The sequence below is a fragment of the Aspergillus brunneoviolaceus genome, assembly GCF_003184695.1.
Source record: "Aspergillus brunneoviolaceus CBS 621.78 unplaced genomic scaffold BO95scaffold_34, whole genome shotgun sequence".
NCBI classification, from domain to species: Eukaryota; Fungi; Ascomycota; class Eurotiomycetes; order Eurotiales; family Aspergillaceae; genus Aspergillus; species Aspergillus brunneoviolaceus.
In genome coordinates this window covers 304701-329436 of record NW_020290764.1, presented here as the reverse complement: position 1 = coordinate 329436, position 24736 = coordinate 304701, and the positions used below count along the sequence as shown (strand labels likewise).

The following is a 24736-nucleotide window of genomic DNA, read 5'->3' as shown; positions in this document are numbered from 1 at the left end:
TCCACGAATGTGAGGAACCGAATTACTAGCCAGTGCCTTCCAGAGGCAGCTTCACAAGAGCCCGATAGGCTCCAGAGAACATAGTATACTGGTAACACATGCAGTACTTGACTTCTACCTTGAGCTTATATCTAGCTTCTATACGATCTGTCAGCCCACTGTACCTGCAAGCAGAGGAAGCATTTCTCGGGTCTAGGCGGTCCGAAGCTTCACAGATGAGCTGCTGCATCAGTAGTACACATTTTGGGCTGGCGCTGTTCCCGTCTCAGCGTCTTGGACCTCAATCGCTGCCTGGCGTTGCCATAGTAGTCTTTCTTCGAAAGGGGGAGAGGCAAAAAGGTTCATAGTGCGAAAGCACGACGGAAGAGAATGTACAGAAAGATTGATTCATATCATTACAACATCTTTGAAGCCAATCAAGGTCTAGATAAACGGTCACGCTTTCTAACCCACGAGCAAAGCTAAGAATGTGAACCGATCGACTCTCGAATCTCCGCCGCCCTCTTCACCACCGCCTCTACAACCTCCACCCTCGGCCCCGGCATGGAGGAGACATACCCCTGATAGGTCTCCTGGAACGGCTCGCTGATGCCGTAGCGGTCGTAGTCGTCCTCATCGTAGTCATCACCGCCGCCGCCGCGGATGGGCACCAGCTTGACATGCGCGTAGTCGATCTCGAACCCCTCGAAGATCATCCCGCAGCGCTCGATCCCAAACGCCCGGATCAGCAGCTTCGCCACTGTGTGCGCCGCCTCCACCAGCCCGGCATAGTCCTCAGGCGACAGCGAGAAGATGTCGCTCGACAGGTGCGCGCGCGGCACCACCACCGTGAACCCGGGGGTGTTGGGGTACGGCGTCAGGAAGGCGACGTGGCGCGCGTCCTCCCAGACCCGCCACTGCGGGGAGAGTTCCCCGCGCACGATGCGCGCGAAGAGGTTGGCGTCGTCCGGGTCCGGGCCGTGGAAGGTGTGGTCGGCGTGGTAGGTGGTCGGGGATCTGGATGCCGCGAACAGGATGGAGCTGCGGATGGTGTTGAGCTGCGGCGTGGGCAGCGGCGGCGCGTCTTTCGAGGTGATGTACCCCGGGTACTGCGGGTGGAATTCCTTGGTGGGGTGCGTGACCGGGGTCCATTGCGGGGTGAGGCCGTGGAGCGGGAGGATCGAGACGCTCGCTCCCCCCGTGGTGATCAGGGCGCAGCGCTGGACATTGTATGCCTTGCGGAGGTGGGAGGCGATGGTGCGGAGCGTTTGGAGGGTTTCCACGAAGGTGGGCGGGGGGAGGTTGAAGAGGTTGGTTTGGTTCGTGGTGAGCGTCGCGACGGTGTGGCCTGGGGTGGTGGGGCGGAGGGTGAGGTTGACGGTTAGATGTGCGTCTTGGTAGATCGTCGTATTGGGAGTGTGATCGTCGGCCATGTTGGTGATTGTGATTTTGATCGCGGTGGTGTTCATGTTGGGTTGGCTTGTTAAAGGGGGGCATTGGAATGGTGTACCGTATATCTGGCTGCTTGGTAGCTTCGGGGTTAGTGCTGATTGCGTGTCATGCCACCTTTTCCTCGATCGCGCCGTCTTTCATTCTAACCCCTGAGCGGTTCTCCCACGGAGAACGTGTTGAGCCGATGTTGTGTGCATGAACTGGACATGAGTTCGATCCCAACAATTTTTCTTCCGGTTGCGATGGCATGAGCATTGGGCTGTTTGACATAGCTCGCTAATTGCGGTGTTGTCGGATCCAGAGGTGAATGATGCCTCATTAGTATGGACAATGCAGTCATTGAGGGCCAAACCATCTCAAGTAATGTCCTATGTGTACCTCACCGGTAGTTTCTAGGTGCCTGTTAACACGGGCAGGTTGATAAGATATCATGGATTTCCTAGGTAGCACAGTATATCGGCGTGACCAATCAGGGGTCTGTATGCAGCTGCAAGCCAGTAACCGCTCCGAAACTCCGACTAAGGGACAGGGCAAGGTCCACGGACGGACACTCAGTGTGTGGATGAACTGCCTAAGGACGTTAGGCTTTAGTTTGTCTCTCGACTAGTCGGCCGGGATTCTTCCAATCGCCTGCTAGCCATTGGAGCATTCAAGAGGGAGCATCATGGGTTCATGCATGATGATACCCCCGTGTACTCCGTAATTTCCTTCCCTTTCACCGTATTATCAATTGGAAGCTGCACGATTCCAATGCAGTATACTGGACTCAAGAACACTATGAGGGTATCCTCTGGTAGTCAACAATTATCAGTAAAGACAGTTATGAATACTCGAAAAAAAAGGCATAAGATGACTTACATTCAGCAGGGTATGAGTACTGGACGTCTTCGCACATTCTGGCTGGTACGTTCAACAGCATGCGGATTTGCTGATTTTTCTGTTACTAAACTGTAATAGAGATCAAACATAAGGGAATGGGACTTACGCAGTGATATAGGGAATCACAGTTAGCTGTGATGAGCAGCAATGCTCCCTCCATCACGGTTTCTCAGACAACTCATTGCTCTCCTGCTCCAATGCCACATAGCGTAGACGAAAAATCGCGAGCCTGCGGACCTTCACAATTACGCCAGTTAAATCCTCCTCCTCATCAAAAAACGGTTCAATCATTTCATCTGGAAAGGCCATGCCTAAGTCTAGCGACTTAGATGTCCAGAGTCGAACAAACAGATTGTCGAAGGGTGTCCAGTTCCGTCCCAGGGCCCAGCCCACTTAAGCAATACGCGTTGAGTTAGCGAAGTGCTATACGGGCTTCCCAGTTCAATATATCCCTCGGACCTTGAGCCTGGAGAGAAGGGCCTGGTAGTTTATCTGGAAGGTGTGGGACCACGAACAGGGTTGACGTAACTAGGACTCATGGGCCGTGTAAGTTGTCAAGGGGCTGTACCACTCCATACCCCTGCGGTACGGGAGCTTTCTCAAGGATTCTCCTGAGAGGGAGAAAGAGCGAAGAAGAGATAGACAGAGCCGTTGAAGAAGAGAGATTCACAGGAAGGCAGGAGAAGAGAGAAACTTCATGAACATGGCCTACCGGGTTGAAGCCCTACACCTCGATTTGCGCAGGAAATTCACATCCTACACTATGAAGAACCAGTGACAAATACCAATGACTTTGCGATATATTCACTACTTATGTTTCAACAGGACTATGCAGAGGGCAGGGGGCTATCTTTATGTTCACAGACTAGACCTTATATGACCCTGCAGGGAATGCATGACAAACTAGGAGGGCATCTCGTGAGATGTGAAAACCTCGTGGGAAAGAAATGCTTCACTAAGGAAGGGTGTCGCGGAGATTTGGGAGTGGGAAGCAGCGCCAAGGGGGCGGAGCTGCCTATTCAATGACTTATAGTATTGTTGCTAATCACCTTTTCTCCCTTCGCGGAACTCCTCTTGTGGATGTCTGCGGGTGGTACTACGTGGTACTAACTACCTAGTAGGTCCTGGTATGCAGGGACCGCGTGGGTTTCCCCACGGCCACAAGCACGGTGCCCAATTCATTAATGGTAAGATCGAGTAAGCGAGTAAGCGAGTAAGCGAGTAAGCAGATTGATATCTTTTCCAAGATTAGACAGGCAGTCTTGGCATCAACAAATCACCATTGGGCATATGCTTTCATGGCACTGTCCTTGCTTATCTCCCAGTTTCCGGCTTCTTATCACCTTAAACTCCCACTGTACCTCGTATTGGCCAATGGCGGGGGGCCTTCGCTGACCTCCGCTGATAAGAAATGCTCTCCCGGCCAATGACAGGACCTTGCGGTGCTATCAAAGATAGAGTGGATCTGCAGGAAGTCAAAATACTTCATGGATCCCACCCGTCTCCACGAAAAAGATGCGGCATGAACAAGCCAGAGCTGCTGGGTCTAGCTCGTTTAAGCGAGATTCAGTGTTTGTTCTGGCTCCCCGGCCTTGAGCTGCTGCCCCATTACGAATTGATAGCGATGCCCTCGTCTTATCGATGACTCTTTGTACTCCGCGAACCTGCGCTCAGATCCAATTGCAGCGACTGAACAGGCCTTTATCCGCCATCATGATCCTGTAGATCAAGATGTGGCTGCGAGGTCGGAGATTTTGCCATGCGCCGCTGGCCTATATGATCTCTTACAGCTCGTCCATTTCCGGTGGACTTTCCAAGCGCATTCTCAATCAAGGAGCACACCGAAATCTGGGAAGACAACAGAGAACATTCGCTTCGCCATAAATACAAGCTTGGCGAGGAACGTCACCATGTCTTCGGATACCGTCAGTTTCACAGCCCCCCTTTCCCAAGGGTTTGGCTATGGTATCATCGTAGGGCTGGGCTTTGCCTTTGCCTTACTGATGATTTTCATTACGTGGGCCTTGAAGAGGTATTGACCCGAACTATGGCTCAATTGCACCTACTTTTGACAGCCAAGCTAATGTAGCCCCACAGGTACCAGCATGAAGTACAAACATCGGAAATGTTCTCGACTGCAGGAAGATCCGTCAAGTCGGGGCTGGTTGCAGCAGCTGTCGTCAGTAGTTGGACCTGGGCCGCAACCCTTCTTCAGTCGTCTACAGTAGCCTATGAATATGGCATCTCAGGTCCATTCTTCTATGCCTCAGGTGGGAAAACTCAAAAGACTAAGCACTGACTGCTCACTAATATTTTGTTAAGGTGCTACTGTCCAGATCATTCTCTTCGCAACGCTGGCAATCGAGCTCAAACGCCGTGCTCCAAATGCGCACACCTTCTTGGAGGCCATCCGTGCCCGTTATGGAACTACCGTCCATATCGTCTTTACTGTCTTCTGCGTGATGACCAATATCCTGGTTACATCCATGCTGCTCACCGGCGGCTCTGCCGTCATGACTTCTCTTACCGGGGTTCACACGGTTGCAGCCTGCTTCCTCCTGCCGATCGGTGTTGTGCTATATACTCTCTTCGGTGGTATCAAGGCGACGTTCATTACAGATTACATGCACACCGTGGTAATCATTGTCGTCATCTTCATCTTCGCCTTCTCTGCCTATGCCACAAACGATAAGCTCGGATCCCCTGGCGCCGTGTATGAGGCACTAGTTGCTGCATCGAACCGCCACCCCGTGGAGGGCAACGCAGAGGGAAGCTATCTGACTATGAGATCCAAGGAGGGTGGCATTTTCTGGGTGATCAACCTCGTGGGCAATTTTGGGTTGGTCTTTCTGTATCCCAGACGTCCAGTCAATTGCTAACTCCCCCGCAGTACTGTCTTCCTCGACAACGGATACTACAATAAAGCCATCGCAGCAAGCCCCGTGCACGCCTTCCCCGGCTATGTCATCGGCGGTCTCTGTTGGTTTGCTATTCCCTGGCTCTGCGCCAGCACGATGGGAATGACCGCCCTCGCTCTTGAGGGCACCCAGCGCTTGAGCTCGAGCGACGTGTCCGCCGGACTTGTGCTGCCCTTTGCTGCCGTCAAGTTGCTCGGCTACAGCGGCGCGGTATGCACCACGATCATGATCTTCATGGCAGTGACCTCCGCCTTCTCGGCCCAACTAATCGCCGTCTCCTCCATCTTCACCTACGACATCTACCAGGGCTACATCAACCCCGAAGCCAAAGGCAAGCGTCTGGTCTGGATCTCACACATGACTTGCGTGGTCTGGGCCATCGCCATGGCTGCCTTCTCCACCGGTCTCTACTACGCCGGAATCAGCATGGGCTACCTGTACCTGTTGATGGGAGTCATCATCTCCTCCGCCGTCTTCCCCGGTGCCATGACCTTGGTCTGGAAACACCAGAACTGGATCGCCGCGGCAGTCTCCCCTCCGCTGGGTCTGGCCGTCTCCCTCATCGCGTGGCTCGTGACAGCGAAGAAGGAATACGGGGTCCTAACCGTCACGACGACCGGCTCCAAGTACGTTTCCTTCGCACTCCCCCCAACAGAAAAAAAAAAACCCCCTCATCCAAAGAACCAAGAACTAACCTAACCCAGCTACCCAATGCTCGCCGGCAACGTCGCCGCCCTCCTAAGCCCCATGATCTTCTCCCCCGTCCTAACCCTACTCTTCGGCTCCCAGAACTACGACTACGAGAGCATGCGCGCCATCCGCAAGGTGGATGACACCGACGTCGCCGCGGCCGCCCACGTCGACCTGGAGCAGATCCCCGGCGAGGTGGCGGCCCGCACCGCGGCGCAGGAGGAAGAGGAGACGCGCAAGCTCAACCGCGCGGCCTTCTACTCGCGCTCGCTGACCGTCGTCATGGTGTTTTGCTTTCTGATCCTGTGGCCCGTGCCCATGTACGGCAGCTCCTACGTCTTCAGCAAGAAGTTCTTCACCGGCTGGATCGTCGTCGGCCTGCTGTGGCTGTTCTGCACCACCTTCGGCGTGGTGGTGTTCCCGCTGTATGAGGGCCGGAAGAGTATGGTCCGCACCGTGCGGTTGATGACTCTGGACTTGTTGGGAAGAGGCGGGGCGAGGAGGAGGCCGATCGAAGGCGAGGTTGTGGTGACTCCCCCGGCGGGTGCGGGAACGGGGACGGGAAGTGAGACGGTTTCTGGGGTACAGACGCCGGTGTATGCTGGGGAGAAAGGGGTGTTGGAGGGGGAGAAGTAGATTTCATTTGAGGGTACTCGTACTTTGGTATGGGCTGGTTTGGATTGAGTGCTTGTGATGATGATGATTATGGATACGTTGGCGAGGGAGGTCTTAGTTCTTATGCTTGGTTTTTTTTTTTTTGGATATATATACCCCCACTGTTGTTTTTAGTATGTCTAGTGAATTGCAACGTTTATGATATTGAGTCTCATTTCGCTTGTAGACTTGAGCAGAGGATAAACAGCACAGCATAAAGCATGGCAACAGCAAATGAACAAACAAGCAGGAAGCAAAGAGGTATCTTACCAATCCAGTCAAACATGAAGACAAAACGCACACCGTCGATGAAAATACTAACGGCAACAAAACAACAGAACCCGACAGGAAACATCGAAGCATTTACTTATACACAAAGTTCTGCTGTCCTGGCTGCTGCTGCTGCTGTGGTGCCACCGCGCCCGATGCCTGAGGGGGTGGATAGTACGGCGCCCCGCCCCCATACGCCTGGGGTAATTGGCCCGGTATGACACCCGGAGGAGGCCTTGTCTCCGGGGTGATATCTGGACGGTCGCTATGTGTCCAGAATGATCAGTTGCTGTCGTAGGTTTGGAGGTCTTGGGGGCTTACCCTAGATCCTGGGTGAAGCGGCATGTGTAGCAGGTTACTTCCTGTAGTAGATCGTGAGTTCCAATACGTACCTCGTCATAGGTTGAAGAGAGAATATTGCTTACCTTGTACTTATGCATAGCGAGAGGAATGACAGGCTGAGAAGAAGTGATCGCGTTAGTATTCGAGTTTCCATGATTGATGCCTGGGGGTCGTCGTCGGAGGCCGAACGTACAACAAAGCAGACGGTGAACCAGGGCCTGGTTTGGTTAGTGTCACGATCAACGGTATCTGCGATTTTGGGACAGATGCTTACCATCTTGTCAGACAGTGTCCGTTCCAATGTTGGCCTGATGAGGTGGTTGTTTGTCAGTACTAGCTAGGTAAATTGGTTCCGGGGAGGGTACTGTGTATGCTTGCTACTGTATAGTGCCGCTGTTGCTATGCTATATTTAGATAGCAGTAAATAGCGGCTAGTATATCCCCCACAGCTTACTGATAGGTGTCCCAAAGGAAAGATAGGAAACGTGGAATATACTCACAGTTGTAGCAGTAGGCACGAACATTCTCGTAGCCTTCTAGCATGGACGTGAATTCTGGTGGTGCCCGTGGTGTTAGCTTGATGCCGAAACCGAAACCGGGCGCTCATTTCAGGGTCTATGGGGGATGCCGCTGTGGCGAGGGTGGAGTTGGTAGGTTACGTAGTGGTCAGGCACGTACCATGAGTCCCGAAGGTGATGCAGATGGCCATCTTGAGATTATGGAACAGTCGGGGATATGGTGAGAGAGAGGGAGCGATTGGGAATGCGATGAATAGAGAATTGAAATCGTGATGCCGTTCAGTTAATTATTCGAAGCTCGAAAGGAAGGGAGACGATCGTAGGGGAAGGCAGCCATGTTAAAAGAGCTGGGACTGAGAGGCGCGGATGTGTGGCGGCGGTGTGGCTTGGCAGCGGGTGGTTGCTGACTGCTGGGCCTTGGCGGGCCGGTTTCGGGGATTCGGGGGTGCTACTTATGGGGTTAAGAGGTGTGTCTGGGGAGGACTGCCCCTATACCTGGTACATGCCCCATCCACAGTGAAGAGCTACGCAGCAAGAAGAGTTGCGATGATCGGATATCATTTCTTTCGTAACTAACTTTCCCATAATCTCTCGGAGAATAAATAAATCGAGAGGAGTCCTGCGAAGTAGTAGCTGGTTTGTTTACAGAGATTCCCCCCACCATGTTACGTCCTTCCAACCAGTCGCAATGGCATAAGAATAACCACGCCAATACTTTCAATTTATATATGAACATATCTCGGCGTGACTCGCCTGCAAAGAACTCCGAAATAGGTACAGGAAACGCTTAACGATATCGACCATTGTGTGCCCTTCGTATGCTTATTGAGTCTTGAAAAGGAGGATGGCGCAGTGACCGAGGTAGAAGTAGATGAAATGTTTCGTCTCTGTGATCCCAATCAGTCCATATCCTCAAGGAGCTTTCAGCTGTACCTACCGTGTGTCACGAAGCTGCCAAAGTTTCTTCCCACCACGCAGTGCCATGTCGCACCCTTGCGCGAGTCGAACTGCTAAGGTGTAAGCGGAGTGCTGGAATTCGAGTAACGGAGCGGCGGCTGACCTCTCTCTTGATGTACTGGGCAATATCCTGCGACTGTCAGTAAGGTCTCTAAGTGACTTGCGATCGTAGAAACCTACCTTCTCAATGTGGTACTTGTCCATCGCCTCGATCGCTAAACAGCCCGCATTAGTTGGGATCAAGATCAGCCCCGCAGTCATACATACCAACTTCAACAGCCTCCTGCTGCATGTCCTCCGTCTGGTACCCCGTCAGTGGTTTTCCAAGCTCCTATAGCTCTCGTTCTCCTTACCATATCGACGGACTTGATCTGCGCTAAACAAGCCCGTTAGCTCTCGTCTCCATCACGCCGCGGGTTGACTCACGCTCAAGCTTGTCCTTCTTTTCGGAAGCCATCTTGTTTGTAGTTTATCCTTGATCACAAGTTTCAGAATGGAGAGAAAGACCCAGAGATCGAATGATTAGTCAAAATTCGTTTGCGCAGAAAGTACCAATGAAGCCCAACCAGGAGTATTGGGAATCAACAATTCCAGGTTGCGCGCCGCAATGATCCAAAGCCGATGGGGCTCGGGTCATGCCGCCCCTCACACCGCCTTCGGCACTATAAGGATGCCGAAAATAAAAAAGCACCCTGCCAAAAATTTTTTCTGTTTCCCGGATTTCACTCTTCCACATCCCGATTCCTGTGGCACGCACACTTTTCGAGAGAGTAGGCCACAGGGACCTGAAGCAAACCACTACTCAATCATGGAAAGCACCAGAGTCTTTGTCTCTGGCCTTCCGCCAACTTTCTCTGATGATCAATTGAGAAAGCATTTTGCCAGTCGCTTCCAGGTCACGGACGCTCATGTATTGCCCAAACGCAGGATCGGCTTCGTGGGCTTCAAGAGCCATGAGGTTGCCCAACAGGCCGTGTCTTATTTCAATAAGACCTACATGAAGATGTCCAAGATCTCTGTAGACATTGCTAAGCCGGTATGTGTTTCACCTGTTGATCTCGTTGCACTTATCCTTTTCCTTCCTTCTTCCTTTTTTTTTGTCTTACCCGCTGACGATTAAGGTGGTCTTGTGACTGACCAGTAATTTGTAGATTGATGCCGAACCTACCCCAAGAGCCCGCAAGTCAGGCAACGCCCAGGATCATGACGATGCGGGAAGTTCGCTCAAGCGTAAGCGCGATGGTGACAAGACCGAGGATCCCAAGCTGCAGGAGTACCTTTCCGTAATGCAGCACTCGTCTAAGACTAAGACGTGGGCCAACGACGACGCCATGCCTAAAGCCCCAGAGACAAACTCACCTGCAGAAAAGCCCGTTGAAGACGAAGAAGAGGAGCCGCAGGAGCTCACTTACGCCCAAAGGAAGAAGGCCAAGCTTGGAGACGTCCCGGCTAATCCTAGAGAAGTGCATAATGCGGGCCAACAAGCTGAAGCAGAACCAGAGCCCATGGTCGTCGATCATAGTGGCGAGGGTGATGCCGAGCCGTCGGCGGATCAGGATGATGCTGTCGCCCCCGAGGAAGAACAGGCGCCTGTCTCGGATGCGGACTGGCTTCGCTCCAAGACGAGTCGTCTCCTTGGCCTCCTCGACGAGGATGAGCAAGCAGAGTTTGACTCTCCCGCACAGGAGAAGCCTGCTGCTTCTCATGAGGCAGAGTCGAGGATGGAAGTTGACGCCGAACCTGCTCAGGATGTCGCCACCACCGAAGAACCTTCCGCTGGTAAAATAGCGAAGGAGCCGGAGGTCGACACCAACATCGAGAACATTCGCATCTCAGCGCGTCTCTTCGTCCGCAATCTGGCTTATGACACGTCGGATTCGGATCTTCATCCTATCTTTGCTCCTTTCGGCCAAATCGAAGAGGTTAGTTACTTGGTCTTGATCGCGTTACACGTTGCATTGTCACCCCTCCCCCCAAGCTCAATGATGAACGACCTGATAGGGACATCCGATGCAAAGCAGATGATGTTGCCAGGAAACGAGTATTTTAGTAGATGCCTCGCATATCTGAAAGAGCTATACCCTCTCATGTTTTTATCCCACTCATCGTTTGGTCGGTCGATGCTAACATGACTAGATCCACGTTGCTGTTGATACTCGGTCAAACACCAGCAAGGGTTTTGCCTACATCCAGTATGTCAATGCTGATGCTGCCGTAGAGGCCTACAAACAGCTGGATGGCAAGCACTTCCAAGGCCGTTTGATGCATATTTTACCGGCTGCTGCCAAGAAGACGTATAAGATTGACGAGGCCGAGCTGGCGAAGCTGCCACTGAAGAAGCAGATGCAAATCAAGAAGAAGATGGGGGCGGCATCTTCATCTTTTAGTTGGAACTCGCTGTACATGAACGTGAGTTATCTCGTTGCAATCTTGAATGCCCCAATGCTAACTCAACCAGGCCGACGCTGTCATGTCGTCAGTAGCTGAACGTCTTGGTGTGTCGAAAGCAGATTTGCTTGACCCCACTTCGTCTGATGCAGCAGTGAAGCAAGCGCACGCTGAGACGCACGTAATTCAGGAGACGAAAGCCTACTTCTCCGCCAACGGCGTCAATATTGAGGCCTTTAAGCAACGGGAACGTGGAAACACGGCTATCCTAGTAAAGAACTTCTCATATGGCGTCAAGACTGATGACATTAGGAAACTATTTGATCCGTATGGACAAATCACCAGGCTACTGATGCCGCCCAGCGGTACCATAGCAATCGTCGAGTTTTCGCGCCCCGACGAGGCCCAGAAAGCCTTCAAGAGTCTTGCGTACCGCAAACTAGGGGACTCGATCCTCTTCCTAGAGAAGGCTCCCAAGGATCTATTTGATCCCAACGTTGTGCCGCAGAAGCCAACCACCGAGATCAAGGCTGTCTCGCAAGGATTCTCAACGGCTGACACGTTTGCGGCAGATGAGGTTGTCGATGACAACCTGCCCACAACCACTCTATTTGTAAAGAACCTCAACTTCGCTACCACCAACCAGAGCTTTGTGGACCTTTTTCGACCACTGGATGGCTTTATCACCGCTAGGATCAAGACCAAGCCCGACCCCAAACGCCCTGGGCAGACTCTCAGCATGGGCTTTGGCTTTGTGGAGTTCCGCACCAAGGCTCAGGCCCAGGCTGCCCTAGGCGCGATGAACGGCTACAAGCTTGATCAGCATGAATTGGTGGTTAGGGTGTCTCACCGCGGAATGGATGCTGCGGAGGAGCGGAGACGGGAGGACACCGCGAAGAAGGTGGCCGCCAGACGGACGAAGATCATCATCAAGAACTTGCCGTTCCAGGCTACCAAGAAGGACATCCGGTCGCTATTTGGCGCCTATGGCCAGCTTCGCTCTGTGCGGGTGCCTCAGAAGTTTGACAGGACGGCCCGTGGTTTCGGTTTTGCTGACTTTGTAAGCGCTCGTGAAGCGGAGAATGCCATGGACGCCCTTAAGAACACGCATTTGCTGGGCAGGAAGCTGGTGCTGGAATTCGCGAATGAGGAGGCGATCGATGCTGAGGAAGAGATCAAGCAGATCGAAAAGAAAGTAGGAGAGCAGATGGACAGGGTGAAGCTACAAAAACTTAGTGGTCCTGGGCGCAAGAAGTTCACTGTAGGGGCCCAGGACGAGGAGTAAAGAGTCCCTTCTCTACCCTTGGTTCTTTTGACTTCCTTCCTCTCCTCCCTGTTGATAGGGGACAGACAATGGCAATGGTGCACTGATGGTGATGATATCCCTTGCGTCCGGGACGCTGAGTTTGGAGGGTGGAAGTAGGCTCTCACGTTCGCCTGCGGCTGTCAACACGTACATACGCGTTCTGCAGAGCGAGCGGATGCTCGTGCCTGTTCTCACGAGAGTTTCGTCCTGTCATCCCAGTAAGGTCCTTCTCCCGAGTCTCCGTGCTATTCAGGGCTCACTACTTCCCTTAATCCCTTATACCTACCTACCAATTCATACCTTCAATCAATGCGAAACCCTTGGTTATGGACGTGCAAATTAAGCTGGAGCTAGGGTTCTCACCAACATTCCGACCTGATCTTCGTAATTACCTCGTTACATTCCACACCTACGGTTGGAGACGATGTTGTTGGCTCACGCTCATTCCAAAGCCGGCTCTTTGCCACAACTCGTCCAGTTTGGATGCTGTGTACCTGCTTTTCAGGTAACGATGTCCATCTCACGCTGCGAAAACCTCCGAGTTGCACCTCACTGGAGCGTGCACCTTGAGGGACCCCCTTGCATCAGTCTCCGGCTCGTGCCCATCGTGGGCTTCCTTCCCTCCTGATTTGCTCCCCAGTGGTTTCCTGGGCTCAGCACTCAGTCTGGACGCGTGAAGCCTGGAAGGAGATTCCCTGTTGTCCCCCCGCCTTGGACAATCGAGGTTCGTTGCCCTAGAGGGGTGGTTCATCAACAAGCAGTGGGATCGAGCAATGTCACTGGGCCTCCCTCTCCAGGGGAGAGAATGGTTCCCTATAAACACCATGCTGCTCGCTCCCACATTCTCTCTCGTAGGGTTCTTACATTCTCTCCAAGCATTTACGTTCTTGATCGCTGGGTGGGTGACTGCTACGTTCTTTGCCAGGCAGTAGTAAGCATTTCGCGGTCCTCGTCCCCTATCTCTTTGGAATTTGTCGCCATTCTTTCCAAGAGCCTACACTCTGGTCCGCCCCATGGCTACTGACTGGCAAACGGAGTGTATTCTGCCTCAACATCAACCCACTCTGGACAGTATCGGAGCTCATACGGACAGAGCCTTGCAGAACACCTCGGGGAACGTTCAGACGTACTCGGACAGCCTCGCACACAGTGGGATCACGGGGCGGGACGAGCATCTGCATCATCTAGCCTACAAGTACCCTCAACCTCCTGTGCCAACACATCCAGTGCCCACTGTCTCTAGCCTTGGGCCTCCTCAGAGCCTACGATTCCAGGCAAAGAAGCTGCGGCGTCTGCAGTCTGTTGGGCCGAACCTCGTGGGACCGCGTCGACCAAGAAGCTACCTCAGGTCGCAGAAGTATCTCGAGTATCGAGCCCGACCTCGCCGAGACACTGGCAAAGATGGGGAACCGGTATGGTCGGACGAACTTGAAGACGCGTTTCAACAAGGTGAGCAGCTTCGAGGATGGTAGTGTACGAGCACTCAAGTAACCCGGTCAACAGCTCTCGAAGCGAATCCGCCGATGGGCCGACGGAAATGGTCGGAACGAGGAAAGTCCTATGGTCGAAATGAGCTTATTGCTGAATACATCTACAAGAAAACTGGTAAACGACGAACCAGAAAGCAAGTGTCCAGCCATCTGCAAGTCCTCGACTCATTCCTCAAAGGAGACCCGGACTGTAAGTTTCATCTGGCGTGAAGAAGGGCAAACACAACGGGACTAACGCAGAGCAGGGGAGCGACTCGTACGAGAAGAGGCGGCCGTCCGCTCGAACAGCCAACATCCGCCCAGTGGTCCAAAATGGAGGGCTTCCTTGGACCCTCCCTTGTCAAGTCATTATGGCAATCACTTCCACACCCCCCATTATGATCATTTGAGGTTGGGGCATGCTTATGCTGGCGATATCCCCTCGGCGCACATCTCCCTTAATTCCAGTCTCCACGACGCCAACATCAACACTGTACAGGGGCTTGGGTTTGATATGTGGGTCAGCGCTCCAGACCAGCCGAACCGAATCGACGACGCCATCCACATCTACAGCCGGCTCCAGGGAGACCAGCGCCATCCTGTTGCACCGCCGATACCCTTGAAAGACCTGCCAGGGTGGCAGGCATCCTTTCCTGATTTGAGTTTATTGATTGCAGATCCCAGTACCCCCCTTGATTGCGAGATTATTCTACTTGAAGCCAACCTGAAGTTGATGGATAACTTCCCTCCCACGGGGTCGAGATTGGGGATTCACCTGGAACTCGACTTTGCCCCGGCAACGGCCGGCGATGTGCCGATGGTTCACCAGATGAGCAACTGGACTTGTAAGACAACCATGTATGACAATGGCCGCAATGTCTATGAAGATAGTCACAGTGTTGCCCAACCGGGCTCGACCAAGGTCAAGCCACTATTTGAATCCCGATGGTGGGCCAACTGCTTCACGCAGCTCACGCAAGACCAGAAGAAGTTCGAGGAAAGAGGTCCACATCACGTTTCGCACGAAGTTGGGAGACAATACCTTCGCACCTTGACGGTAGTCCAGGAGATCCGGGCAGTCGCGCCTTATAATGTGCGACGGATGTCCACCAATTCGTACTCGGGCCATGGGGTGAACGAACCGAAGCGGGTTGCGATTCTGCTCTGGAAGTTTCGGCAGACGAGACCCAACGAGGTCGGCACCACCACTTGGCGTCGGATCATTCCTCCCCCAGAGCGGACTTCGCATGCGAGTCCCAAAGCCCCGACTGGACTGGACCTTCCTCCCATCCCACTGGACTCCCTCCTGATGAACCGCCCCGGCCCCAGTGCGTACCACCCGCCTCAGTCCCATGAACTACTGCACACCACCACTACCTCGCAACCGCACTGGCCTCTGTATCAACAGCCCCAGGACAGTGTTGCCAACATGTTCAATTCCAATGGACCCTTCGACTTCCTCGGACACATCAAGGCCGAAGATCGGTTAGGTGACAAGACATCGGTGACGTCGGTGCTGGACTCCTTTTCCCATCTCCAACCGCACGAAACCAGCCAGCCCACGAGCCTCGGCGGTTCCACTGGCGGGCCCGTCATGATGAGTGTGCCGGATCTCTCCCTGCCGCATTCCGGCCTGCCTGCATACGGGATCGGCCACGACGGGCACTACGTGCCACCGCAGTCCCATGGCGTGACTGTCCACGACAACAACACTGTCCTCAACAGCATCTTCGGGACCAGCGCGCAGTCTCTCGACGACATTGGCCACAGCCACGCCGCCTGGGCGACACCCACGACCACCGGAATCCAGGGCGATCTCACCGGCGATAACTATACCCATCTTCACCACCACCACCACTTCCAGCCGTCCGACCATCAGAGCTCGGTACCGCGGGAGTCGCACGCCTCCACCAGTTTCGAGGGGTTCCTACCGCCGGATGATGTGATGGACAAGCTGGTCGGAAGCATGCCCGGTGACCCGGGGCTCAACGGGGGTGGTCATGATCACCCGCATCCCACATATGCAGACAGCAACTCAGTGGAGGCGAATTAAGATGTCTTTCAAAGAGGGGTGGGTGGACTTTTCAAAAGCACAATCTGTAATATTATTCTTCTTCACGGGGCGGGTTCTTGGATGGGATGGTGTTATTCTTTTTTTCAATTTTTGGGCTTGTGGTTCTGGATAACCTTTTATTGATACCTAATTGATTCGATTCTTGACAATGCAATCTGTGCAGAATATTATCTATAATAATAGTAGGGGGTATCATGTAGAGTATACTGGATGGATGTATGCAGCAGGCCACAGTGGGTCCATTCCAATTTAGCCGGACCCGCCGGCTGCATTTAGCCGTGGGGCGCAACAACAGCCGCCAGAAGCATATCATTTTAGCCTCTAATGCATCATCATCCGATGCCGTGCCTGGTTAATTGCTTTCATCCCCTCAATTAGACTTTGGCACCCTCTGAAGGGCTGGGCTGGGGGCGGGGGGCAATGGAGGGGCAATTGTCCGGTCTTTTAACCATCTCCGTGTCCTTTTCTCTTGTCTTCTCCCTCTGTTCCTTCTTTTTCTCACAATCTCTCCCCCTTTCATACCCCGAAAGACAACCACTGATCCCAACACAATGGCTTCCCCTACCGTCAAGCTCAACAGCGGCCACGAGATGCCCCTCGTGGGCTTCGGTCTGTGGAAGGTGAACAACGACACCTGCGCGGACCAAGTCTACCACGCGATCAAGGAGGGATACCGACTGTTTGACGGGGCCTGCGGTATGTCCTCCCTACTGGAAGGTGTCTTCCAGCACTCTCCGATCCACAAGCATACTAACCCTCCGGGGGCCGAAAACAGACTACGGCAACGAGACCGAAGCGGGCCAAGGCGTGGCGCGGGCCATCGCCGACGGGCTGGTCAAGCGCGAGGAGCTGTTCATCGTGTCGAAGCTGTGGAACAGCTTCCACGACGCGGAGCGCGTGGAGCCCATCGCGCGCAAGCAGCTGCAGGACTGGGGGCTGGAGTACTTCGACCTGTACATCGTGCACTTCCCGATCGCGCTCAAGTACGTCGACCCGGCCGTGCGGTACCCGCCGGGCTGGGAGTCCGAGAACGGCGCGCTGGAGTTCAGCAACACTCCCATCCACGAGACGTGGAAGGCGATGGAGACGCTCGTCGACGCCGGCCTGGCCCGCAGCATCGGCATCAGCAACTTTAGCGCCCAGCTGGTCATGGATCTGCTGCGCTACGCCCGCGTCCGCCCCGCCACCCTGCAGATCGAGCACCACCCCTACCTGACCCAGTCCCGGCTGGTCGAGTACGCCCAGAAGGAAGGGCTGGTCGTCACCGCGTACAGCTCGTTCGGGCCCCTGAGCTTTTTGGAACTGGATGTCAAGAACGCACTGAACACGCCGCCGCTGTTCGAGCATGAGCTCATCAAGGAGATCGCCGACAAGCATGGGCGCACGCCGGCCCAGGTGCTGCTGCGGTGGGCGACGCAGCGCGGCATTGCCGTCATCCCGAAGAGTAACAACCCCAAGCGGTTGCAGCAGAACTTGGAGGTCACGGGCTGGGATCTGGAGAGTGCGGAGCTGGAGAAGATTAGTGAGCTGGATCGCGGGTTGCGGTTCAATGATCCTTTGGGAGTGAGTCTCCCCCCTTTTGTGACTTGAGGTTGAGTGATGCTGACCAACTTTTCCAGTACGGGCTCTATGTTCCCATCTTCTAGTTATTTGTTATGATATATGAATGATACTATTTCGACTTTAACTTGTCTTGGCCCGTGTGAAGTGTAATGTAGTAGTATGCCTTTTAAGATACTCGTCCAATATTCGACCTACGCAAGACATCGCAAGAGAGGTGCCTCCAAGTGTAGGGCGGGAATCTGCCGAATTAATTGCATAGACACCAAGCCTTATAGCCAATACGTAGATGAGTGGTATATGTAACAAGAAATACAATGCAATTCATTGCCCTACCCAAAAGACAACTAAGGCTCCAGCATCTCGTACCTACTGTACAGTAGTACACCCACAGTACCGCGATAAGATAAGACCAGCGATAAGCACGCCAAGCAGCGCAGGGCAGAGGGTCTCATCTCCGCGCAAATCTAACGTGCCTTCCCTCCTCAACACCAACCAACCCAATCCATCCACTCCCAAATCCCGATGCAATAACCCACCCCCTACTTCCAAAGGCAAAGAAAATGTCCCTCTTCACCAAAACAATCCACATCACCGCGCACCCGCCGCCGCGCACCCTCTCCGACAGCAAACTCATCCTCTCCGCGCTGCAGAAATTCGGCGAAGTCGTCACCTTCCGCAATTTGAGGGTATGTCGGGCTCCAGCCCAGCCCAGCCCAGCCCCTTCACCTTCTGCCCATAGCATCAAACGAGATGCCTTTCAGGAAACAAGAAACTAACAAACAAAAAAAAGTACGACATAACAAACCCCCCAACCACCACCACCACCACCACCCGCCCGCAATCCCACAGCATAATCGCCATCTACGAATCTGCCGCCGCCGCGACGGCCGCCTGCGCTGCCTCCCCGTTAGCGATCCCTCTTACCCCGGACGCCCACGCCCAGCACCATCAGCACCACAGCCTACAAGCACAGTCACAGTCCCAGTCACAGTCCCAGTCCCAAGCACAACCACAATCCCAACCACAATCCCAACCACAGAAACAAAAACAATACTACACCCCGCTCCCCCTCCCGCCGCAGCAACAACCTGCACACGCACCCCCAGACGCAGCAACACACTACTACCCCTCAGCACAAAACCCCCACGCCACACCATCCGGGCCACCCGACGAAGACCCCACAACCACAACCATACGATGCACCCTGACCGCCTCGCGCACCAACCACGCCGCGGCCATACGACGGAACCCCTGGTCCGCGGGGTTCGAGATCGAGAGGACGAGTCACCCGCGGATGTATGAGGATCTGGTGCGGGCGGGGATTCCTCTCAAAGAGTTGGCGGATGGGCCGGCGGGGCGGAGGAAGGCGGTGGCGCAGCCGCATGGGCGGCGGCAGAGGGTGGAGGCTGAAACGGTGCGGTGGGGGGCGGCGAGTTTGATGGGGTTGTTTGGGGAGGGGCATGGTAGTAGTAGTAGTAGTAGTAGTAGTCATGGTGGTGGTGTAGGGAGGGGGAATGGGGGGACGGGGGAGGAGGAGTAGCAGATAGGTCGGTCGGGCAGATGGGGTTTCGGGGTGAAACAGCCTTTCGTATATGATTCTTGTATACTACATCTTTGAAACTGAAACAAGAGACGGTGGGGTGTGTGGTATATGCATATCGTATATCATAGCCTAATTCTCGGGGTTCAGGGTGAGAGTGAGCCGTGTTTTGGATCAAGAAGACTATTATCTATTCCAGTTGTTCCCAGTTTGCGAGCAGATATCTCGACCTGTTCGTATATTCATACTCAACCCCCCCCCCTCCCCAACATTCCTGGACCCCTCATGCAACGCGCATATACGCTACATGGGTTAGCGCTTCGTTAGCGCTTGCTCACAGCAAAAGGAAACCGAACTTACTTGCGTCTACCTGCATGATGTGCGGGATCGCCAACCGCACCTTGTTGCGATACAGGGCCGGCGCCCGCATCTGCAGCGGGTTCCCCTCGAAGTACACCGTCTTCAGCTGCTCCTTGTCGCGCAGCTCGCGCTCCACCTCGTCGAAGCTGGCCAGCTGGTTGTTCGACGCCCACAGCTCCTCCAGGTTCGTCAGGTGCGCCAGGTGCTCCAGCTTGGAGACCTGGTTGTTGGAGAAGTCCAGCACCCGCAGCGCCCGGTTGTCCTCGAGCCCGCCGAGCTCCGTGATCGCATTGTGCGAGAGGTAGAGCTCCTCGAGGTTCTGGAGCGCGGACAGCCCGCTGATGCGGGTGAGGCGGTTCGACTGGATGGAGAGGATCCGGAGGTTTTGCAGGGCGTCGAGGTTCTGTTGTTGCAGACATGCCGTCGGATTAGCGTTTCTCGCAATGAGACCCAGAAAAAAAAAACCACAGTGTCCCCCCTCTGCTGGCTTACCTTCAACTCCGTAATCTTATTCTTTCCCAACCACAGTTCCTCCAATGCTTGTAGCGTCTCCAGATTCTCAATCTCCTGTACACCTCGTTAGCCCTACCATCACTCCCCTTCCGTCCCCAGCATCCCCAAAGACAAGAGACCAAAAAAAACCCACCCGGATCCGATTCGCCCCCAGCTCCAAATTCCGCAGGACCGTCAACCCCTCCAGCGCCTCGATCTTGGAGATCTTGTTCTGCACGAAGTACAGATCCGTCAGCTTGACCAGGTGCGCGACGTTCTTGATGTGCTTGATCTTGTTGAAGCTCAGGTCCAGACTCGTCAGGTTCTCGAACTCGTCCAGCCCTTTGATGTGGGAGATCAGGTTGTCGTAGAGGTCGAGTTCGGTCAGCGACTTGGCGACGGGGGTCGGGAAGTCGATGCGCGAGATCTGGTTCTGCCGGAGGCATATTCTCTGTTGTTGATGTTGTGGTCCGGGTTAGCGCTATGCCCCTTCCTCCAGGAATCTCTTTGACCACCGCGCGAGAGACTTCGAGAAAAAGAAGAGGAGCATACCTTGACCTTCTCAAACCGCTCCAGCTTCAACGCCGGCAGCGAACTTATCCGACAGTGTACCAAATCGATCTCCTACTCCCATCACACGACAGTTTTGCAACCAGTTAGCATCGCCACAAGAAAAAAAAAAGAGAAAGACCCGCGCAGGGCTGCAGCGCAGCACCAACCACCAACCACCAACGCGTCCTCGCATCGCATCACCCGCGACAGAAAAAGAACCAGACCGCCTTACCTCGGTATCCAAATCCTCATCTTCCAATAAATCTGCCCAACCAATATTCACGGATCAGCTCGACTGAAAACCCCAAAGCGCGAGTCCGAAAGGGTCGACTAGAGTGGGTGGGTGTGCGCGGAAAAGGTGAGATAGGCGAGAGAGCGCACCTTCATCAGCCTGGATCTCCTCCACGGGCGGCGCATCCGAGTCGGAGTAATCGGGGTCTTCGAGAGCTTCGGGGTTGGTGATGATGGCTTCTTTGGGGGGCTGCTGCTGCTCGTCGCCGGCGGCGGCGGCGGCGGCGCCGACGCGGAGTTTCCCGTCCCAGCCGTGGCGGTCTTTCATTATTGTGTTTGGAGAGGTATGGATGTGTGTTGTGTGTCTGGGGAAGGTGAGCGCGTGAATGATCCTTTTTTCTTCTTCTAGAAAAGTGGTGTGAGTCTGCGCTGGAACTCCGGAGGGCAGATGTGGGGGGAAAGGTTCAATGTTGACCGACGGAGGAATGACGATGCCGAGCGGGGTTTTCTTTTGGAGGGAGTTGAGGAAGGGAACTAGATTATGGTTGGAGTTGGGGTGGAATACCTCTCTTTTTGGTTTCTTCTCTTGCTTTAGCGCCCCTTAAAAACCGAAATCCTTACTCGCAAAACAAAAAAATGAGTCGAATGAAGTTCAGAAGGCAAAAAGTGCCGGATGATAAGTAAAAAAAAACAGTTGACGCGGTCAGGCTGATTAAGTTAACTCCGTCGGATCCCGCGTACTATGTGAAGTTGACCTATTGTACCTCTTTCAACGACCTTACCCAACACTACACACCGGACCAGCCACCAACTAGTTAATTACTCTGGATTCCGCTTGTTGCATGACTCGTGGCCTTTATTGGTCTCTCAAATTTTCAAACACAGGACGCGATGGAGTGACGACGCTTCTATGTACAGGATGTAGGCCAATGGTACATACACTGCAAAATCACCGATGCTGTCAATCCTGGGTCGATGAGATACTGTGCGTTTGCCAGAGCATGGACATGTGGGGAGAAGACAGGTATCAAGATGTCATCCACTATCGAGGTCTCCAAAAGCGAGGCAGATCGTAGTAGACAAATAACAAAACGCATGGCGGGGTTTTGGAATCACATCTTCGGATACAAGGGCAAAAGAAAAAATAACCAGAGCGGTAAGTCGAGCCTCGGAGGGCTGCTCGTGTGCAGATGACAAGACAGGCGCAAGGAAATAAGGAAGACATATGAGAGAGTGTAAGAATAGGTAAATCGGGGAGCGTATACACGAGATCAGCAGAATTTTGGCTGATGACCAAGACGGACGCCTGCAGAATGCAACGACACACACACACACAGTTTTAAGTAGTAAGGAAAAAATAGCAAGGGGGTAATCAGGTATCTACTCACTTGGAGTGTAAAAAACAAGAGATGAAAAGGAAAGCAAAGTAAAGAAGAGCAAAGAGATCGGTGCGCGGGGGTGGGAGCGCACTGCAAAACAAAACAGGAAACATGGGGAGTCAAGGAAACATATATCTCCACTCTGGAACACCGTGAGTCCCGGCTTGCCTGGAGAAGCTTGCTTCCAACCACGACAATAAAGATGTGTTGTGGCCAGTCAAAGCCACTGGGTCAGGGTCAAACGTGTTGAGGACAAACGTGGTGGCGTCCAAGAAAGCAAAATGTCCATGCTGTGATGCAGATGCTAGACGAGCTAGATATACAGGCATTACAATGCAATGTCAAGAACAAGACTGACGTCTTTCACTTGTGCCCCGGCAAGGTCTTCGAGGACGGGAATTAGATCTAGGAGCTCGTTATCGTGGGCGTCAGAGAACCAGCTGCTGATGGGTATCGCATGTTGAGGGTGGAATATATAGGATGTCGGGGAGTTGTCGATAATGATGGTGTCTCGTAGGTCGCGACCAACTTGTGACAGGTCCTACCACAAGGTCAGTGTGAAATCGGAGCTCGTATTAGGAAGAATGCAAACCTTCACATAGTTGCCTTGGTGGTTGTAGCAGCTGTCCCTGAACAGGCGGTGGTGCACAACGTTGTGGATGTCCAACTGATCCAGCAGGGGATCGCCATACTGCAATTCAATTAGTGACTATGCTGACAGAAGAGGCGAGAACAACCCACTTTGGAGACGGAGGCGGTAAAAACGACGACCTCATACAACTCCCCGACCCTTTTCATGAATTGGTCGACGCCAGGTCGTTTGATGACGTATATGTTGTGGTACTGGCCCTCGATTTCAACGGGTATGGTGAAGTCTGCCCGTTCGAGAACCTGAAATTGCCATTCAGTATTTTGACTGGCTTGGGAACAAGAGGGAAAAAAGTACCTTGAAGCTACTGTGAACTAGCGTTTCATCCAGATCTAGAACCAAACACTTTCTGTCACGCAGGTGAGGTAAAGGCGGAGGCAAAAGGAATTGACCATGCTCATCAGGATCCACCGTCTCGATGTGTTTCTCGCTCGGAGGCATCGGCGGGGGCGGTAACTCGGGGGCTAGCGTTGAGGCCTCTTCATCGTGGGAGGCGTACTTGAGGTCGTTTGTTGTGTCGTTCTCCGCGGGGAATTGGTGTAGCTCATCGTCCGCCGGAGGAAGTTCCTGGGTCTGGGCCTGCTCCGTCTGCAATCGTGACTTCTCCTTGTCCTGTGGCACGGCATCGTCCTCGGTCTTCTCGACCCCATTCGGGAATACGGCGCCCCCTTCAACGGTCGCAACGACGATGTTCGGACCCTGAGTTTCGGAATCGTCCTTGGTCGGAGTGTGCCCCTGATCCTCTGCAGCTTGACCGGACGGCGCTGCCAAGCCATCGAGCTTCAAGCCCTGATCTAAAGGTTTACCAGTGCGTTCCTCACTTTTTTGCGATCCGGACTGATCCGCAGTGACAGTCATGTTGGATTTCTCGTCGCGATAGTAGCATGGTTCCTTAGATTCCGCCGTGCTCGAGTCTCCAGCATTAGCCTCTGTCTTCTCGGGAGTTGGCTGCGTGTTGGGAACTGATAGCCGTCGGGATGTTCTCTTTGCGGGAATAGCTGTGTCCTCCGGGTCGACGTTGGATGAAGAACAACAACTGAGAAACGCGAATAGCCTGTAGGTGACCTTGCTTTTCCTTTCCGGTTTGGGAGTGTCACGCGGATCGCCGGTCGCTGTTTTATCCTCCTCTATACTTCCCCCTTCCTGATTTTGTCGACGTGATCGCCTACTGCTGCCTCTGCTCCGGTCGCGTCGCCCTTTCAGGATGCTTCTTTTCGATCCGCGGAGAGTGTTCTCGGAGTCATCGTTGACAGTATCCTGGCTCTTGTCCAGAGTCGACTGCCGGTCGGCCTTCAGGGATGCACGCGACGAGATCGGGAGTAGTAGATGATGCTTTTTCGGAGGATCAGTGGAGGTAGCCGCAGCAACGCCCGGAGTCGCGACAGACGGTTGAGCCGGGTCGATAGCTTCTGGACCGGTGGACGGGGCTGATGCACTTGGATTGGCGGATTGTTCCTGAGGCGCTGCCTCAGGATCTAAAGAAGTGAAGTCTTAGCGATGACATTCATCGAAAGCGCCCGGTCGCGTTAACGGGTAAGGGGCGGAAAGCTTACTTGGCTCAGGGTGACCTGCTGCGACGGACATGGACGCTTGTTCTCTGGCCGCGGTGGAGTTGGATGGTAAAGAATCTCGCTCCGAGCTCCCTCCGAGCATTGAGGGTAGCAGAGCGAGGTTCACGGGGATGAAAGGCGATTAAGAAAAAAAAATTAAAAGGAGGTGGGTGTGGCAAGAGGACGAAACGTCGGAACAAGGACCACCAGGGTATCCGCCGAGGAGAGAGAGAGGGGAGGGGGGGGGGGAAAGGGACCGGACCGGGGCTCGTTGAAGGTGAAGGTGCAGCAGCAGGCACGCCTCCTGGATCTGGCGGAGGAGGGATGGAGGAGAAGAAGAGATGGAATGGAGGATGGAAGTAAAGCAAGTCAATACCAGCAATAGCAGGCAGTCCTCAGGTAGGTCAAGGTTGCTTGGACTAGCTCTGGGTCGCGGACCACCGCCTCGAATGAGGCTAGTGCACAGCACTAAGACTTGTCGCACTTGGGGGAATTTGGGGGGGGGGGGGGGGGGGGGGGGGGGT

At 53.9% G+C, this 24736-nt stretch overlaps 9 protein-coding genes across 9 annotated transcripts; 5 read left to right on the top strand and 4 right to left on the bottom strand.

Moving 5' to 3' along the window:
- Window positions 1-148: 148 nt before the first annotated feature.
- BO95DRAFT_442873 (HIT-like protein) lies at window positions 149-1937 on the bottom strand. The gene has a single exon (XM_025586543.1). It carries the CDS (start codon window positions 1446-1448, stop codon window positions 462-464), a length of 987 nt encoding a protein of 328 aa, XP_025442281.1. The 5' UTR covers window positions 1449-1937; the 3' UTR covers window positions 149-461.
- A 1932-nt stretch (window positions 1938-3869) lies between these two features.
- Window positions 3870-6716, top strand: BO95DRAFT_514505 (sodium:solute symporter family protein). The gene is made up of 5 exons (XM_025591679.1): window positions 3870-4342; window positions 4408-4580; window positions 4633-5149; window positions 5201-5854; window positions 5933-6716. The coding sequence occupies exons 1-5, from the start codon at window positions 4221-4223 to the stop codon at window positions 6552-6554; spliced, it is 2088 nt and encodes a 695-aa protein (XP_025442280.1). The 5' UTR covers window positions 3870-4220; the 3' UTR covers window positions 6555-6716.
- On the bottom strand, window positions 6697-8025 carry BO95DRAFT_442870 (rhodopsin family protein). The gene is made up of 7 exons (XM_025586542.1): window positions 7863-8025; window positions 7685-7738; window positions 7459-7492; window positions 7378-7402; window positions 7268-7300; window positions 7164-7204; window positions 6697-7107 (listed from the first exon to the last, which is right to left on the bottom strand). Exons 1-7 carry the CDS (start codon window positions 7891-7893, stop codon window positions 6936-6938), a joined length of 390 nt encoding a protein of 129 aa, XP_025442279.1. The 5' UTR covers window positions 7894-8025; the 3' UTR covers window positions 6697-6935.
- A 384-nt stretch (window positions 8026-8409) lies between these two features.
- BO95DRAFT_442867 (dynein light chain DYN2) lies at window positions 8410-9253 on the bottom strand. The gene is made up of 7 exons (XM_025586541.1): window positions 9086-9253; window positions 9013-9035; window positions 8927-8960; window positions 8840-8874; window positions 8763-8789; window positions 8640-8709; window positions 8410-8589 (listed from the first exon to the last, which is right to left on the bottom strand). Exons 1-7 carry the CDS (start codon window positions 9114-9116, stop codon window positions 8525-8527), a joined length of 285 nt encoding a protein of 94 aa, XP_025442278.1. The 5' UTR covers window positions 9117-9253; the 3' UTR covers window positions 8410-8524.
- Window positions 9254-9382: 129 nt separating this feature from the next.
- mrd1 (RNA-binding ribosome biosynthesis protein MRD1) lies at window positions 9383-12487 on the top strand. The gene is made up of 4 exons (XM_025580530.1): window positions 9383-9695; window positions 9811-10581; window positions 10796-11068; window positions 11118-12487. Exons 1-4 carry the CDS (start codon window positions 9468-9470, stop codon window positions 12330-12332), a joined length of 2487 nt encoding a protein of 828 aa, XP_025442277.1. The 5' UTR covers window positions 9383-9467; the 3' UTR covers window positions 12333-12487.
- A 772-nt stretch (window positions 12488-13259) lies between these two features.
- On the top strand, window positions 13260-15963 carry abaA (transcription factor AbaA). The gene is made up of 3 exons (XM_025583577.1): window positions 13260-13802; window positions 13857-14033; window positions 14089-15963. Exons 1-3 carry the CDS (start codon window positions 13367-13369, stop codon window positions 15873-15875), a joined length of 2400 nt encoding a protein of 799 aa, XP_025442276.1. The 5' UTR covers window positions 13260-13366; the 3' UTR covers window positions 15876-15963.
- A 283-nt stretch (window positions 15964-16246) lies between these two features.
- BO95DRAFT_442864 (aldo/keto reductase) lies at window positions 16247-17576 on the top strand. The gene is made up of 3 exons (XM_025586540.1): window positions 16247-16592; window positions 16672-17459; window positions 17516-17576. The coding sequence occupies exons 1-3, from the start codon at window positions 16448-16450 to the stop codon at window positions 17540-17542; spliced, it is 960 nt and encodes a 319-aa protein (XP_025442275.1). The 5' UTR covers window positions 16247-16447; the 3' UTR covers window positions 17543-17576.
- A 389-nt stretch (window positions 17577-17965) lies between these two features.
- Window positions 17966-18999, top strand: BO95DRAFT_482234 (uncharacterized protein; the record flags this gene model as incomplete). Its single annotated transcript, XM_025590237.1, has 2 exons — window positions 17966-18145; window positions 18250-18999. Exons 1-2 carry the CDS (start codon window positions 18020-18022, stop codon window positions 18997-18999), a joined length of 876 nt encoding a protein of 291 aa, XP_025442274.1. The 5' UTR covers window positions 17966-18019.
- Window positions 19000-19333: 334 nt separating this feature from the next.
- On the bottom strand, window positions 19334-24315 carry psrA (putative general stress response phosphoprotein phosphatase Psr1/2; the record flags this gene model as incomplete). Its single annotated transcript, XM_025582600.1, has 11 exons — window positions 19334-19762; window positions 19852-19926; window positions 20006-20302; window positions 20636-20667; window positions 20785-20887; window positions 20927-21058; window positions 22372-22554; window positions 22606-22704; window positions 22755-22904; window positions 22960-24137; window positions 24216-24315. 11 exons carry the CDS (start codon window positions 24313-24315, stop codon window positions 19334-19336), a joined length of 2778 nt encoding a protein of 925 aa, XP_025442273.1.
- Between the last annotated feature and the right edge of the window lie 421 nt (window positions 24316-24736).

Bases quoted from the DNA above. Each gene is read 5' to 3' on its own strand.
- BO95DRAFT_442873 (XM_025586543.1), bottom strand. From the start codon at position 1,448: ATGAACACCACCGCGATCAAAATCACAATCACCAACATGGCCGACGAT.
- BO95DRAFT_514505 (XM_025591679.1), top strand. From the start codon at position 4,221: ATGTCTTCGGATACCGTCAGTTTCACAGCCCCCCTTTCCCAAGGGTTT. The intron at 4,343-4,407 runs GTATTGACCCGA...GTAGCCCCACAG, and splicing joins ATTACGTGGGCCTTGAAGAG to GTACCAGCATGAAGTACAAA. The intron at 5,855-5,932 runs GTACGTTTCCTT...AACCTAACCCAG, and splicing joins GTCACGACGACCGGCTCCAA to CTACCCAATGCTCGCCGGCA.
- BO95DRAFT_442870 (XM_025586542.1), bottom strand. From the start codon at position 7,893: ATGGCCATCTGCATCACCTTCGGGACTCATG. The intron at 7,739-7,862 runs GTACGTGCCTGA...GGGCACCACCAG, and splicing joins CATCACCTTCGGGACTCATG to AATTCACGTCCATGCTAGAA. The intron at 7,108-7,163 runs GTAAGCCCCCAA...CTGGACACATAG, and splicing joins CGCTTCACCCAGGATCTAGG to CGACCGTCCAGATATCACCC.
- BO95DRAFT_442867 (XM_025586541.1), bottom strand. From the start codon at position 9,116: ATGGCTTCCGAAAAGAAGGACAAGCTTGAGC. The intron at 9,036-9,085 runs GTGAGTCAACCC...GGGCTTGTTTAG, and splicing joins AAAGAAGGACAAGCTTGAGC to CGCAGATCAAGTCCGTCGAT. The intron at 8,790-8,839 runs GTAGGTTTCTAC...TGACAGTCGCAG, and splicing joins ACAAGTACCACATTGAGAAG to GATATTGCCCAGTACATCAA.
- mrd1 (XM_025580530.1), top strand. From the start codon at position 9,468: ATGGAAAGCACCAGAGTCTTTGTCTCTGGCCTTCCGCCAACTTTCTCT. The intron at 9,696-9,810 runs GTATGTGTTTCA...AGTAATTTGTAG, and splicing joins CTGTAGACATTGCTAAGCCG to ATTGATGCCGAACCTACCCC. The intron at 10,582-10,795 runs GTTAGTTACTTG...TAACATGACTAG, and splicing joins CTTTCGGCCAAATCGAAGAG to ATCCACGTTGCTGTTGATAC.
- abaA (XM_025583577.1), top strand. From the start codon at position 13,367: ATGGCTACTGACTGGCAAACGGAGTGTATTCTGCCTCAACATCAACCC. The intron at 13,803-13,856 runs GTGAGCAGCTTC...CCCGGTCAACAG, and splicing joins TGAAGACGCGTTTCAACAAG to CTCTCGAAGCGAATCCGCCG. The intron at 14,034-14,088 runs GTAAGTTTCATC...AACGCAGAGCAG, and splicing joins CCTCAAAGGAGACCCGGACT to GGGAGCGACTCGTACGAGAA.
- BO95DRAFT_442864 (XM_025586540.1), top strand. From the start codon at position 16,448: ATGGCTTCCCCTACCGTCAAGCTCAACAGCGGCCACGAGATGCCCCTC. The intron at 16,593-16,671 runs GTATGTCCTCCC...GGCCGAAAACAG, and splicing joins ACTGTTTGACGGGGCCTGCG to ACTACGGCAACGAGACCGAA. The intron at 17,460-17,515 runs GTGAGTCTCCCC...CAACTTTTCCAG, and splicing joins GGTTCAATGATCCTTTGGGA to TACGGGCTCTATGTTCCCAT.